The 16,325-nt window shown below is 38.6% G+C and overlaps 1 protein-coding gene across 4 annotated transcripts in view; it reads left to right on the forward strand.

Moving 5' to 3' along the window:
- Positions 1-9,639: 9,639 nt before the first annotated feature.
- The window catches only part of LOC126473794 (uncharacterized), a 76,813-nt gene continuing 70,127 nt past the window's right edge, over positions 9,640-16,325 (forward strand). For 2 of the 4 annotated variants that reach the window (XM_050101068.1, XM_050101070.1), the window contains exon 1: positions 9,763-10,772. In XM_050101068.1, the coding sequence (XP_049957025.1) occupies positions 10,706-10,772 (67 nt within the window). In that variant the 5' untranslated portion in view covers positions 9,763-10,705. The other 2 variants (XM_050101067.1, XM_050101069.1) reach the window with 2 other exon arrangements.

A 16,325-nucleotide genomic window follows, 5' to 3' on the forward strand; every position in this document is an offset into this window, starting at 1 on the left:
TTTAATTAATGTTAAGGTCAGTCATCCATGGCATACATTATTTGGATATAGTCTCTGATGTTTCACTTTATACAGAATGCAGTTAAATTAATTTTGCTTTTGTTCTTTCATATGCTTCAAAATGCTAAAAAATTGTAGGAAAATAGGCGTTGCTAGGATCTGATTTCCAAGGGGTTTTCAACAACGAGTTAGTGAGCAGGCAAGTAGCGCAGTGACTGTCACGATGAGAGAAGTGCATGAAAAGGAATTCCATCTTCCTCAGTACTGACAACACAGCACAGTTTCCATTTCGTGCATCCATCGATTATCTGCTATGGTAGAAATAAGGAAGTAAGTTTAGTGTTTCGTGTCTCATCGACAGATAAGGTCATTACAAACAGAGCACTGCTTGAGTTTTTATTATTGGAAAGGAAGAAACGAGGAAACAAGGTGGCCGTTTTAAGCAACCATTAAGGCATCCCCTTGAATTAACTGAGGAATCACGAAAAACCATAAAATCTGAATGGCTGGCTCTAGCGTTGAACCCTGGTCTTCTGAATGCAAGTTAGTTGATTACTCACTATTCCGCCTCACTCAGTGCTATGTTAAATAAATGTAAATGTTGTGTGACTGGGGCCTCCCGTCGGGTAGACCGTACGCTGGGTGCACGTCTTTCGATTTGACGCCACTTGGGCGACTTGAGTGTCAATGGGAATGAAATGATAATGATTAGCACAACACAACAACCAGTCCCTGAGGGGAGAAAATCTCCGACCCAACCGGGAATTGAACCGGGGCTCTTAGAATTGACATTCTGTCGCGCTGACCACTCAGCTACCGGGGGCAGAAATCGATGACGAAATGATAAGGTTTCATGAAAGTGTAGGAAGAACTTTATGTTCAAAAGTGGTACTCCTTAACAGTAATGTACACGAAATAAAAATTAAGCATCTCATAACAATGTCAGATCACAAAGGTTGGCAATGGCCTGCTTAGCAGTCAACTGAGTAATTGTAAACGTTCGAACAGGATTAATTTAATCTTCATTATTACAAATAAGCACCACACTTGAATGTCAGTGTGTGTCTATAATATCCTTTCAAGAAACAGTGTTACATCCACATCTTCCAGGTTAAATCAGAAAACGCTAGTTTTTCATCTTACGATAAAACCTGTTTTATCGCCATAAAACGAGAAATATCTGAGAACTGACCAATTTGGCGAATAAATTTCTGGAAGACAGCTGTAGATTATTAAAACGTGTTTTCAAAAAGTCAAAGAAAGTGTCAAAAAACCAAGAAAGTTAGTAAATATCGCCATCAATTAGTTTTATGCTACTCGAATGGTTAATAAACGCCGATTTTTTACTTGCCATTCAATGGTTTTTTGTAGTATTCATTCTTGTGTTTCATTTATTTGTCAGGACATTAGTTCTGTGGATTTTGTTACTACACAGTTGGAAACGAGTGCTTCTGCCGGATCTTTTATTGAGTGCTGCTAAATTTCGCAGTGGAAGAGTCATCAGTCGTAAACGGCCAATTGTTTAGTTACATTCGTCAGTGGAAGTCAATTCGACATCTAATGTTGTATTTGGGGTGAAAGTGTTATGGATGGGGTAGATCTGACCCAGTGAAGGAAATACACAATGAGACAAACAGATATGACACTTTTATTCAAAGGCAAAATTGCACTAAGTCACTGTGATTCAGGATTTGGAATTATTCATCCTCACATTTTCCAAAATTTCCTCATTCAGGTAATCATCTGTCCCTTCTTGCAATGGATAAAGATCATTTTCTGCAAAGTATCAGTATAGCGGACCACAAAAAGGCGAATATGCTCCTGTTTAAAAGACTGACTGAAAAATGAGGTACCAGCTGCCTCATTTTACTGTCCTCAGCACTTTATAAATTTTACCAAGCGTTTTAACAAGCGAACATATCTTTTTAACATGCAACTCATTTTTCGTTCCCATAAACTCCCCTAACTCTAATTCGCTCACACCCACTAGTCAGCGGTCAACGGTCGCAAATACCTTCCACTCCTGTTTCCCACTTCACTCGCTCATTAAGCGGAACTCATTGTCGTTATCTCCTTGTGTCTCTCTAACTGTCAGTATCTCCCATATCACAGCCACAATCTTCTGCGTTCTGTCCTACTACCGTCTCGTCTCACTGTCACTGTCTCCCAAATGTTGTCTCTGACTTATCTCTATTCTTTCACAATACTGCTGCCTCTCACTGTTTACCTCTCTCTTCATTGTTGTAACTATCATAGACTGTCTCTCATTATCACTGTCTCTCACTCATTTCCACTTCCTCCATCTCTTTATTCCTCTCCTCACACTTTTCCTGTTACTGTTCTGTCACTGTCAACTATCTTCCACTGCCATTTTATCCCTCTCTTTCTTTCTCACATTGCAATCGTGTCTTTAGCTCTTTCTATACCACAACCAACATCTACTATCGTCCAGTATTTTGTATTTTTCCGCCTCTCTCCCACTGTCAATGTCTCCTTCTCTCAGCATAAAACAGTGCGAGTATGTTCGCGTATCAGACTTTTGGGGAAACTTCAAAGGTGCTGAGGGATGTGGAATGAGTTTTTTAAACATGAGCGAAATCGCCTTTTTTGTGCTCTGATAGAAGGATTTTTCCTATGGTTTCCTTCTTTCCCTGCTACAGCGGGACAAGTCATTGATAAGAAACGAGTCAGCAAAATTTTGATGGTTTACTTATGTGAAATTGAAACAAAGTAAAACTAATTTTACAGCTCAGACCAGATTTTACGTGCACAAAAATTTTGCATGTGGTTCAATACTACGACATGGAGTTCCCAGGACCATTCCAATGATAAAAGAGACACACTACAGCATATTTCTCCATGTGTCGACACTTTATAAACTACGTTCCCGTCTCACACCAGATTTTATATGTGTATTTTACAACTACAAGTATGGTAACTTTGAACCTCTGTACTTTGGAAAAGAATAAAGATACCAACAAAATTTGCAAGGTTGTCGAGATCGTGATCTCAGGAAACTATTGCAAAATTTTCAGCCATTTGCTGTGCATAGCCGTCTTCGAAACCGCTGTTCAGTTTTGATATGAAAAAATGGATGGTAGAAAACTTTTTGGGGATTTTCTAAGGAAGCGCCCAAGAACTAACGGTACCTCAATAAGCCCTTTAAGGCCTGCAATAGACCAAATCAAATACAAAACGAACCGACCGATGTGCTCCATTTGTCTAAGCTGGAGTAGGTGTGTAATATTCATATTTTGACTCTGTACTGTAGGAAGGTGCCACTAGGACGATACTTCTCTTGGATATATAAAATGGTCCCTATCACAAGGGCTATCCAAAAAACTTGACCCCACCATTCTATCAAAAATAGAATCCAAGATATGAGCCACTGAAGAATCCTCATTTTATGAACAGAGTTCTGAAACATATAATTTAGAGAATGCTGTCGCATGCATACTGATTTATAGTGCGGATTTTAGTACTGAGAGTCTCAAAGGGATATTCTGTTTGCCTTCGATGCAGTTCTTTTCATTTAAGCAGTGAGACTGCTTCTTTAGGAGAACTGGAATCTGTCAGCAAAGAAAGGAATTCCCTATAGTAAGGGACCAGCACCAGAATTCGCCTAAATTGAAAATGGGAAACCGCAGAATCATATTCAAGGCTGGTGGTGGATGCATTCGAACCACCCTGTCGCCCGAATCCATGGGTTGTAAGCTCAGCACCTCAAATCGCAGATCTACACCAGTATTGGAGTCTTTGTAAAAACTGGTTGTTGTTCATTGCTTAAAATAAAATAAAATGCATCACAACAAAAGAAGGAATTCTGACACTGCATTTTTTTCCTTTAATTGTGTATGTGTGGTCATTTGATATAACACGAATGTAAACATGTTACAAGATTTAATTGGGCACAGAAACTCTGGCTTCAGTTATTATAGTATTACAAGAGCGTAAATAGATTCTGGACGATAGCAGTAAATGGGGGGGGGGGGGGATACAGTGCACACTCGGACCGGCTCGAAATCTAGTTGCCCGCTGTAAAGATGTATTAGAAACGAACCAACTATGGACTGTGTTGTCATCACACACATCTTCCGCTTTCCAGAAACCCGGAACTGGTTTTCATAATCGAGTACCGCTAGGGTGACCAGATTGGGCGATCTTTTATCCTTTGGTCTACTGAAGATAGAATTTCGACCAATTTTTCTAAAAAAGTGCAACCGTCGATGTTCGGGCGCTATTTCTATTGATCACGGCGACATTTGGGCGGTGCAGGAAACGCAAGTGCTGTTTTATGCACTGGCGTTAATTTACTGTTATTTGTAATGATAGTTACCACCCCATTGGATTGCGAAATATTGCAGCCCCAAAGTTCAGCCCGCCTCCAAATAACTACTCCAATGCCAACAAACCGCTGCTACACTCGTGCGAACTTATAATAACGCTAGTGGACAAATCAAAATCGGTTTTCTTCTCTCTTGTTACAAACTTACCCATAATTAGGCACTATCACATCAGCACACAGCACCGAAAATAATAAACCATAACGATTACATTAAATTCAAATAATAATGAACTGATTAACAGAACAGCAACTAAGCTCATGAAAGGTCAACAATATACAATAATTGATCTTGTCTAGAATCGGAATTGGTGGCAGTGGGTCTCCAGTGGTACTGATCTATGGGTAGTTTAAATCTATTGATGGCCTTATTGGTTATCGAAAGTGTATATACTTTTTTTCGTCATATGTTTGAAAACCAAAATATCTTTCAATTACGCTGCATGACAACTAGATCGTTTGTTACTTCATTCAGGTATGTCCTTGGGCCCATTCATGGGTAAAGCAGGTAGTAGACTTCGGTTTATTTGTAGAATACTGGGGGAATGCAATGAGTCTACCAAGGAAATAGCTTACCAGTCATTTGTGCTACCGATTCTAGAATATTGCTCAAGTGTGTGGAAACCGTAGCAACAAATACGACTAACAGGTGATATTGAACATATGCAAATTAAGGGCAGCATGAATGGTCACTAATTTATTTGATCCGTGCGAGCGTGCCACAGATATACTGAATTGGCACTCTGTTGAAGCCACACATAAACTATCTCAAGAAAGTTACTAACAAAATTTCAAGAAATGGTTAGGGATTTACTACAACCCCTTGTGTATCACTCACACAGGGATAATGAGGATAAGATTAGAATAATTACAGCATATACAGTAACATTCAAACAATCATTCTCCCAGCACTCTATTGATAAATGGAATGGAAAGAAACCCTGACAACTGCTACAATGCGATGTACCCTTTGCTGTGCAGAGGGTCTAAGTGTATGATAAAGATCATACAAATACCGTACATATTTCAATGATGTACTGTACTGTATCGAGTTTAAATTATTTATGCCATTGAATCAATGTTACTGTTATGTAACATGTATTTAAAATTGTGTTCTAATGTGCAAAGTAAGCTATATCATATATCAAATATTTGATGAACGGATGCTTAACAAATATATTAAAATAAAAAAAAAATACGATCAAGCGATTACGAAACATGTACACAACAATGAACTACGCTTACATTAAGATTCTTTTGTTGTTGTAACAACATCTTCAGATACACGCACCTCTCAGAGAACCTTGTAGTTCAATAAGGTTCATTTTAGCGCTGTGTGTCATTACAGTTCTGCTTAATATTTAAATTTTTAATTGGCAATGGATTTCAGCTAGGTGCTTACTGTAGTGTATGAGTCCTCATTAAACGTTCTTATACCGGCAGCTGTACTGAGCTATTTGTTCATTCCCAGCTCATGTGCTCTAGTTGGGTGCGTTAGACGCCTTGTTAAACAGCATATAACATTAATATTTCGTGTAATTCATTAAGCAGACGTAATTTCACATAGTGATGAAAAAATGTGTGTTGTTTCTGTGCCAAAGAAAAAGGAGGTATAAAGAAATGAGTAGCCAAAAAGTGAGGAACCTCAGCACAGTGTTTAACAATATCGCACTGCATGGGAGGAGGATCCAGCATTTCGTTCACTGACAGCAAAGGGCTCTAGTTATTGCTATGAGGCAAAATACAAACACTCTAATGATTCTAAAGTAGCTACTCAAACTGTATTAAAGAAACACATGTTATCAAAAAAGGATATTAATAAAGTGAGTTGTATCATTGAAAAATCAGGAGCAACTTTTGTAAAGTTTTTGTCTAAAGGTACGACACGTTTGACAAACGAAGTACGGAAGCCAAGCTTAAAACTGACATTCCTAGCACCACGTGATAGCCCTTCTAAAACAACTGCCCATTTTTCAGCTATTTTATAATGTTGGTTCCCTAATTATAAAGCAGTACAAAATGTCGTTATGAAAGGAACGAAAGCATAGTTATTAAAACAAATGCTGCTACACGATCTCACATTGATGATATTTCCAAGCTTCAAAAAAATAAAATTCTCCATTTTGACAGATGAAAGTACCGATATTGTTTGTCAGTCCTGCTTGCATTGTTGTGTGCTATTATGACACAATGGACGACAAAATACTGAGTAAACTCAATTTGACTGAAATAATGACTGGCTGCAATTGGAACAACTGGGGCTAACTTCTATGAGAAACTCACTCAAGGTTCTGTACAACATAATGCTCCATTAGAAAACGTCATTGGTTTTGGTTCAGATGGAACAAATGCTATGGAGGGGAAGCACAATTCTGTACCTGCTTCTTCCTGCAATTATTTTAACAAACTTCATTTGTCATTCACTTCACTTATGTGTTAATGACGGTTGCAAGGCATTTCCTAGTCGTTGTGAGCAACTTGCAACAGATGTACGTAATTACTTAAAACTAAGTTGCAAAGGCAGCGTCAGCTAACTTGCTTTGAAAAATATATGCAGCTTGTAGTGCAAAAAATACTACACCCAGCGTAGGCTCGTGGGCTTTCACTTTGTTCAGTTGGCGAACGAATCTTGAGGCAGTGGGACTACAGACGTACGTCTGTGAGGGGTACGCATTAATTTTATCTTTCACTGATCAATAGACAACAGAAAAGGTTAAGTCCAAAGAGATCTTACAAGGGAACCTCCACATCGCACCCCCCACAGATTTAGTTGTAAGTTGGCACAGTGGATGGGCCTTGAAAAACTGAACACAGATCAATCGAGAAAACAGGAAGAAGTTGTGTGGAACTATGAAAAAATAAGAAAATATACAAACTGAGTAGTCCATGTGCAAGATAGGCAACATCAAGGATAGTGTGAGCTCAGGAGCGCCGTGGTCCCGTGAGCAGCTGCGGAACGAGAGGTCCTTGGTTCAAGTCTTCCCTCGAGTGCAAAGTTTAGTTTTTTATTTTCAGGCAATTATTATCTGTCCGTCCGTCCGATGCGAGGTAACTGCGCCGTAGTATGGGGACGCTACACCTAAAAAACATCGAAACATCCACAAGAAAACCTAAATCGGGCAAGGTAGAAGAATCTTTTTACTCATTCGCCAAGTGTACAAGTTAGGAAGGCCGACAACATATTCCTGTCATGTGACGCACATGCCGTCACCAGTGTCGTATAGAATATATCAGACGTGTTTTCCTGTGGAGGAATCTGTTGACCTACGACCTTGCGATCAAATGTTTTCGGTTCCCATTGGAGAAGTACATCCTTTCGTCTACTAATCGCACGGTTTTGCGGTGCGGTCGCAAAATACAGACACTAAACTTATAACAGTGAACAGAGACGTCAATAAACGAACGGGCAGATCATGACATTGCGAAAATAAAGAAAGTAAACTTTTCACTCGAGGGTAGACTTGAACCAAGGACCTCTCAAGTCCGCAGCTGCTCACGCTAACCACGGGACCACGGCGCTCCTGAGCTTACAATATCCTTGATGTTGCCTATCTTGCGCATGGACTACTCAGTTTGTATATTTTGCTTATTTTTTTCATAGTTCCACACAACTTCTTCCTGTTTTCTCGATTGATCTGTGTTTAGTTTTTCAAGGCCTATCCACTGTGCCAACTTATAACTAAATCTGAGGGGGGTGCGATGGGGAGGTTCCCTTATTAGCTCGCTCCGTGATCCATTTCTTAAACTATACTTCCAATTTCTAAAGTGGATTTTGGCCAAATTTAATACAATGAATGCTCACCTCCAGTCTTCAAATGTCATAGCGCTAAACTTAAAAAAAAATGTAAAAATCTTTTAAGACATTTTGCTATCCTACATGAAACAGGATTATGTTCACAAAGAATCTCTGAATACAATTACTGTAGAACCTGTAGAGGCTGCAGATGAGACAAGTTTTTTGGACATTAACAAGATGTATTTAGGTGCAGAACGTCTGGAAGCAATGAAGTCGAAGGACGTTTTCGCCAGGCTTCATCTTTTAAGGGAATTTATGGAGAAATACCGAAACTTCTTCAATCGTGGATGTAAAGGAATTCAGCTGAGGTTTAAATTTAATGACCCTCTGCTACTACAATTATCTGTAGTATCTCCAATAAGAGCCATGTCTCGTACAGAGAAAGAAGCTACATCTGTTTTAATAACACTGGCAGATCCTGTACCACGAGTTAAACCACATGAACTGCAGAAGTGGATGATGAATGGTGCTCTTTTCCCTTGAATGTGATTCGGACAGCCGTTTCCTCGGAATCTGGACCTGATACATTTTGGCTTGAGGTACGTTTAGCTTTCCATTGTAAAATGCTGTGTATGAACTTTTAAAATAATTTTAATTTGAATTCGTGTATGAATGGAAAAGAGATTCAGTATGACAACCAAGTTGAGAAACTGGCTGTCTATGCCTAGAGTTAATGGAATTCTCCTGGCATCTCAGTGTGTCAAATGATCCGGCGGCTGCTGCACTACATTCTAACAGAAGCCGATCAAGCCTACGATTGAAAGAATGAGCACTGGTCATCTTCACCCACCGAAGGATGTAGATGAAGGTAATAAAGTTTCCATCTACAGCAGACGATTACACTGAAGTCAGTGACAGTGAATAGACTCATGCAGAGAAGTGCAAACAGTTCTAGCAGCGACACTGTTTATTTTTACTTTATTTGTTAAATAGTTTTAATATTTTCTTGTAACAGTGGAACATAAGGTGAGTCATTCTATCAATGTTGGCTGAGATGGTAGTAGGTGGGCAGAAATTGAAGAATAAAGCATTTTCAGATGTAGTATGATATTTTTGTAATGGATTGTAGTGCTGTGACTTCCTAACACTGTCCGTGCACTTCACTGTGGTCTGCAGAGAATAGATGTTGATGTGTGGCCACCCGTGTGAATGCCGCTGTTTCAAATGCATCATGGAATGTTTTTACATAACGTGACAGCAAGTGTGAATTGATCTTTAGTATGAAGTAAGACGCGTAGTTGTACATATTGGCTTCTAAACATTTTTCTGTACATTTTCATATGTTTAATGAAAGAAAGAAATTTTAAAGCTTATGATTACGTATCTTGAAATATTTGAACATCACTTTCCCTGTTTTTAGTTACCAATATGCCTTAGGCATTTCGCTTTGGATCTTAATATTACTAAAGCCATTTCCTTAATGATGAAGCTAACCGGAACTTTTGTGCAACAGATGGTCCCTCATAACATGATAGTCACCCTTTCATACACGTTCCTCCTACTATTGCCATGTGACAGAGTGAATGAGGTCTACCTCGCTCGGCTCTTACGTAGCCACCCCCACCACCGGAGTCGTAAATTACTCACGATTCGTCGGGTTTAGTGGCGTGTGCGGTATGTGCTCATTTGTTTACGAAACGAATGGGGCGCACTTGTTTTGCACTTCTACTCTAAGTTGTACTTAGAAATGACGTAGTAAGCTGTCACTACAGATTTGAAATAAAGTTAATGCGCGACAAAACATTTTGTATTAGATCCACGAACTCGACTATTTAGCCTTAACGCCAACGATGAATCCGCAGAAATTGAACGATTGCCCGACTTCTACTGAACGACGTAACGCAGTCTTTCCAGAATATTTGCAATTTTGTTGTTGTTTCAGCTTATTGCAACTACTTTGGAGAGAGGAGATAAAAATAAAATACATGTGACGAGGCGTGTTTTTTTATTTGTTAAACAAGTTCGCCACACGATGTTTATTTACTGTCACTAATTTTTTTTCATTCCAGAAAAGTGAGATTTTCCGTGTGAATCGATCTCAAAAGGTCTTTGATAGGTTTCTCACCGTAAAACTTTTCATTTCAATTAGTAAAATGGCCACATACCAAGAAACAACTACAGTGTATTATGCATTCATAACTACTGCTCTTACACTTTTTCTCTTGTAAGATGTTTTACAGTCGCAGATGTTTACAGTGGCACTTTTAGACTGAAACATTTCCTGCCCCAGTAATAAAACATAATGCATACAGAAACATAACAGATTAAATATTCACCTGTGCCAGATTAACATACTTTACAGGACATGCAGGCGCCTTCTAGTTTGCTGAGTAACACATTTGACACTGTGGTACTGCTTGTTTGTGTTCTTAGCATACTATTAGGTCAACAATGCAAATAAACCATTGGTTGATATAGATTATATATATTACAACCTATGAACAAAATTTATGTACTCTTCCATTTGAAAATAAGCCCATTGTTCAGTTAGTAATTCAGCATAATAATGTTTGCCTGCAAGTCCGTGTGTTTTTTCATGTGATAACTGGACTGCCAAGTGCAATGCTATGTCTAGAAACTGGACCTTCATTCATACATATCTTGGTACTATACAGTCATTATATTTGTGTAAGAGTGAGTGTCTCCTTTCTGGTAATTTTTATGTTTCAATGTATAATGAAATGATAGAGAATTATTAACTTTCTCAAATATTTAAATTAAAATTTCTTGTAGTGGCTTCCAGTTTATTGTTTTAGTGAGCAGTATTACCCTCATTGTGCGTACTTATATGTCTGTGTTGTTCAGGTACTGGTTTCATGAAACATTCCACCCTTTACATTTTATTCTGTGTTAAATGCATAACTAGCAATAAAATGTTGTCTCAGATGTCTCATCTGTAGATCCTTTCTACTTGATCTGTCAACTTAATCCATTTATGCGACTGCCTACATAACCAGTTGCTTGTTTTCTGATTTTCTTGTTTGCCATTTGTATCCATTCTGGGTGTAGTATTCAAGTTAGGCCTCATAATTTTGATGCTGGTACAGTGCTAACCTTCTTTAGACATGAATTATATTTATAAGCTTGTTTAATGTGGAAAATATTTCAGTTTCTTTTTAAACAAAATTTATTTTGCTCTGTAGGAATTTCTAAAAAAAATATTCCTAATCAAGCAGTAAAAAGAATCCAGGAATAATTTGCCACAAACACAACTCCTAAATTTACTTTGCAAACAGCTGACTCTGAATAACTTTATGCATTTGTTGTCAGAGGGGCTTTGACTTGATGATTTGGAAAATGTATTTCTAGGTATGTAACTGCATTATTAATAAATCTGAGGCAGAGTTGCTGACCAGCAATTGTTGTCATAAAGCATATTGAGTAGTACTGCTAATGGGCACATATGAAAGTGACACACTACATGGTTTTCACAACTGGCAGAGGTGATGAAGGAATGACAGGTTACTCTGATCGTAGGACGAGACAGACCCAACTGTAATGGAGACAGGGGTTCACCCCAATAAAAAAGTAGTGGCATTCTCAGTTGACCATAAACAAAACAAAACTTGAATAAAACAGATATTGCTTCCTTTAGGAAGAGAAAGAAAGACTAGCTATAGTATGTCCAACTACATTATTTTTTTGGAACATAGACTGATCTATAGCATAGTCTGAGGTATAGGTTAGGTTGAAAGGTAACGATTTGGTTCTGATTTTGCAAAGACAATGAATATGAATACAAAATCGTAAGGTTAGGTTGAAAGGGAACAACTTGGGTGTGAGCTGCTGAAGAAGTATTTACGGCTTCAGTTAATCCAAGAATAGCATATCTGAGAAAACAGAAAGTGTTAACATTAAAAAGAAATTTGAATGTTAGAATGTCTTTTCTGAATGTATTTATCTGGAAGGTAACCATGCACAGAAGTGAAACATGGCCAATATACAGCTCAGACAAGAATAAAATAAAATCTTGTGAAATGTGGTACAACAGAAGAATGCTGAAGATTGGATGCGTAGATCATATAACTAAAGAAAATGTTCCGGATCGAACTGGGAAGAGAAGAATTTTATGGCACAGCTTGAGTAAAAGAAGGGCTCTATTGATAGTACATCTTCTGAGGTATCAAGCAGTTGTGATTTTGATAATGGAGGTAAGTACATACATTTGTTAAGTATATGTAAGTAAGTAAGCCTAAAGTCATCAGAAGAACAAAATCAATTGCAAAATGGTTGAGATAAGATATCTGTATAGTGCAAAAATTGGCTGTTGACCCTAAATAATGGAAAGTGTCAGGTCATTCATATGAGTACTAAAACAAATTTGTTAAAGCTGGGTTACATGATATACCAATCAAATCTAAAGGCCGTAAATTCAACTAAATACCTATGGATTACAATTACGAACATCTTAATTTGGAAAGAACATGTAGAAAATGTTTTGGGGAAGGTAAAGTGTTGGTCGAACACTTAGAAGATTTAACAGGTCTACTAAAGAGACTGCCTACACTATGCTTGTCCACCCACTTTTGGAGTACTACTGTATGGTGTGGTGATCCTTACCAGATAGGATTAACGGAGCACATCGAGAATGTACAAAGGAGGACAACATCTTTTGTATTATCCAGAAATACGAGCGAGAGTATCATTGAAATAATACAGAATTTGGGGTGGACATAATTTAAAAAACAAGATATTTCTTGTTCCGGTGGTATCTTGTCACAAAATTTGAATCACCAAATTTGTCCTCAAAATGTCAAAGTATTTTGTTGATGCCAACCTACACAGGGAGAAATGATCATCATAATAAAATAAGGGCAATCAGAGCCTGCTTAGAAATATGTAGATGTTCATTTTTTCCATGCACTGTTCAAGAGTGGAATAATAGCGAATTAGTGCGGAGGTGGTTTGAAGAACCCTCTATCAGGCACTTCAGTGTGATTTGCTGAGTAGCCATATAGATATAGGTGTAGAACTAAGGAAACAATACAGAGGTAATTGCAAAAGCATCAACTGGAGAGATCTGATGAATGAAAAATATGAGAAGATTGAGCTATGCTTGGGAAAGAAAGTCTGAAATTGATGGAGATAAAAAAAAAAATGTAAATTATTTAGAAGTAATAAACTAAAAGCTAACACATTGAAATCTTTGAAAAAGTAAAAATCTAGAAACAAATTATGAATTCTTGGTAGCTACAATTCAGAGAATGCAAATGCACTGGGTCGACAGATGCGTACTATCCCAAGCATCGGCTTTGACCTGTTACGTAAGGGTGTTGTCGTGTGTGACGTCATGACGGCGTGGAGTTTGGTTTGTGAGTGTGATGTGTTTGAGTAAAGTTCTGGAAGAGTACAAGTGTAAGAATTTCTAGAACATGGCATTCTTGATAACATACTATGAAGATGCTAATTCACTGTACGAGTACACCATAAGTCTCATCACTCATTCCACCTTTCAAAATTAGACCACCACTCTGATTATCAAGCAAAAATGGTTCAAATGGCTCTGAGCACTATGGGACTTAACAGCTGAGGTCATCAGTCCCCTAAACCTAACTAACCTAAGGACATCACACACATCCATGCCCGAGGCAGGATTCGAACCTGCGACCGTAGTGGTCGCGCGGCTCCAGACTGTAGCGCCTAGAACCGCTCGGCCACCCCAGCTGGTGATTATCAAGCAGATTTCTCATATCACCTCGGTATGCTGGTACTACATCCTCCTTTAAAAATAGACTGACTGTTTTCTTCTCACCAGGTGCCAGATTAGCCAGAAAAGCTTTCACTAGCCTTCCTCTTCAGGACCACTTTTGAGACAACTGCTGTCATATAACAGTGGACATGCAATGAAACTTCAGTTTCTTTTTACACAAGAATATTTAGCACTAAGGTGTCAGTGGGTATCAATGATCATGGATGTGGGGACAGTACTATTAGCACAGAGTGTTCTCTCAGTACATAAATATGATCTTTGTACCTCTTTAATCACATGCGCTTCAGGAGATGGAAACTCATTATCGAGTGATTAATCCATTCATACATCATGTACTTTATATTCCATAATGAAGGAGAACATCCAGCGATGTGGAGCATGTCAGGTCATACAGTGACAATTAGAACAGCTGTTATGAACAAATTTTGTACAGCATATTGATATTACACTGTCATGCAATGCTGTGTACTACTATCAGTAACAGAGGATAAATTTAACAAACTAAAATCAGCAGGAAAACTGTTACTTCAAATCACTGTTTGTACTTCCTCAGGGTCATTAAAAAACTACTTTGTAACACTTTTAGTGTAATATATCTTTTACAGCAAATATTGCTTCTTGCCATGCAGATAAAGAAATCATAAGTTGTTGATTCTGTGGGCTCAGATAATTTCTGAAAGGACTGGCTAATGCAGTATTTTTTTTTTTAATTTTCTTTTGAAAGTATAGGGTTTTCCAGTTCCTTGCATTATGTCAGATCGAAGTTTGTTTAAAGTCTTTGCTCCCTCCTCCTCCAGTGCTGGGAGGCTAGAATAGACATGTGGTAATTCATTGCCTGTCATAGGAGGCAACTAAAAGGAGCATTATACCTAGCCATACTTTTCGTTGATGCCTCAGCTATTATTAGAACACTTGTCAGTTTTAGCTCATTTTGTAACCTTTCCTTCAACCTCTTTGGTGTAATTACTAATGGTCTTCATTTAGGGTTGACCTCCGGTTTTCTAAATTTCACAGATCTGTGAACCATTTGGGGAAGGACACTAATGTGGTGCATAACCTATCCACCATGCACCTTGATTTTCTACATCTATTATTAAAGAGCGTTTATTTTCACACCGAAAATCCAGCTAGGTAGCCAGTCCACCAAGGGAAGGTTGTCATGTACCATCACAGATGTAGTGCCCTGACAGTGCAGGGATCACCTGCCTGAGCTGTAACCTTCCCATGTATGCTGAGGAGTAGGAGCCTATACAGTTTGGGGCACAGGACTTAGAGCAACAGCTAATATGCCAGGTAGCCTTTGCAGTGGTAGGGTGTGCCCATGGGATGAGCCTCTGATTGTAGTGAGTGGCATCAGGGCAGACGATCTACAGTGAAATGGATCAAACTCACCCATACCAGTGGTTGTGCCAATATGGCTATCACTTCAGGGAGAAAACAAGACTTTAATATAGAGACTTACAACAACGGCATTTCCTTGTTTGGTCACACCATGAGATGAGAGTCAGGCAAGGAGAAATGGAGGTGAATAGCATGCTCAGTTGTTAGTGTGCTCCAGAAATGGTGAAGAATCTTATGTAATAACAAAGCCACTGTTTTTCATTAGAAATATTCACGACGGGTGCAGAGAGTTGCTGCTATAGGGAAAATGCAAAATGAATCCACGTTGATCAAAATGTACCCTTCAAGCTTGTGACAAGCTCAAGGATATACCAGGTACCATCTCTCCTCATGACAAACTCAACAGGATTAAGGTGTCACTTAATGCTTCAAACAGATGAAGAACTGCATGCAATCTAGAGTGATGTGGAGTACATTTTGTTCAATGCATTCTGAGAGGACCTAAGGATAATAGGGTGGACACAGGAGCTTTCATCCTTATCTGTGATGGAAATGTTTTATCTGATAAAATTAAGGTCATTGTTTTTAGGTGTGATGTCAAATCCTGGTTCCCTCCTCCTATGAGATGTTTTAGGTGCCAGAGGAGTGGACAATGTCCTCTTACTGTACTTGTTAGGTTGCTTGTGGGATATGCAATGGACAACATATGAGAGCAGTCCATGAGAACAACCACATACATGTGTAAACGGCCCAGATCGCCAACCACCCCACTTCCCCCCATTTACCAACATTTTCAGTTTTCAAGAGGAGAAGAAAATCCAGGTAGGCCCCCCTTCTGACTGAAAACACCGACTCCAACAGTGTTTCCACTTTTGGAAACATTCCTGGAATTTTTTTCCCTGGAGTATGTTAAGGACACACTCTGTACTTGCCTTAATGTCTTCAATTGAGTCAAATTGCTTCCCTTTCAGTGAAAATTTCAGTTTAGGAAACAGATAGAAGTCCATGGGGGCCAAATCAGGGCAATATGACGGTTGTGGAAGCACAGGAATTTTAAATTTTGTCAAAAATTCAACAATGGAGAAGGCAAAATGAGCTGGAGCATTGTCACGGTGTAGCACCCAACTCTTGTCTTT

The sequence above is a fragment of the Schistocerca serialis genome, chromosome 4 (genome assembly GCF_023864345.2).
Source record: "Schistocerca serialis cubense isolate TAMUIC-IGC-003099 chromosome 4, iqSchSeri2.2, whole genome shotgun sequence".
Taxonomy (NCBI): domain Eukaryota; kingdom Metazoa; phylum Arthropoda; class Insecta; order Orthoptera; family Acrididae; genus Schistocerca; species Schistocerca serialis.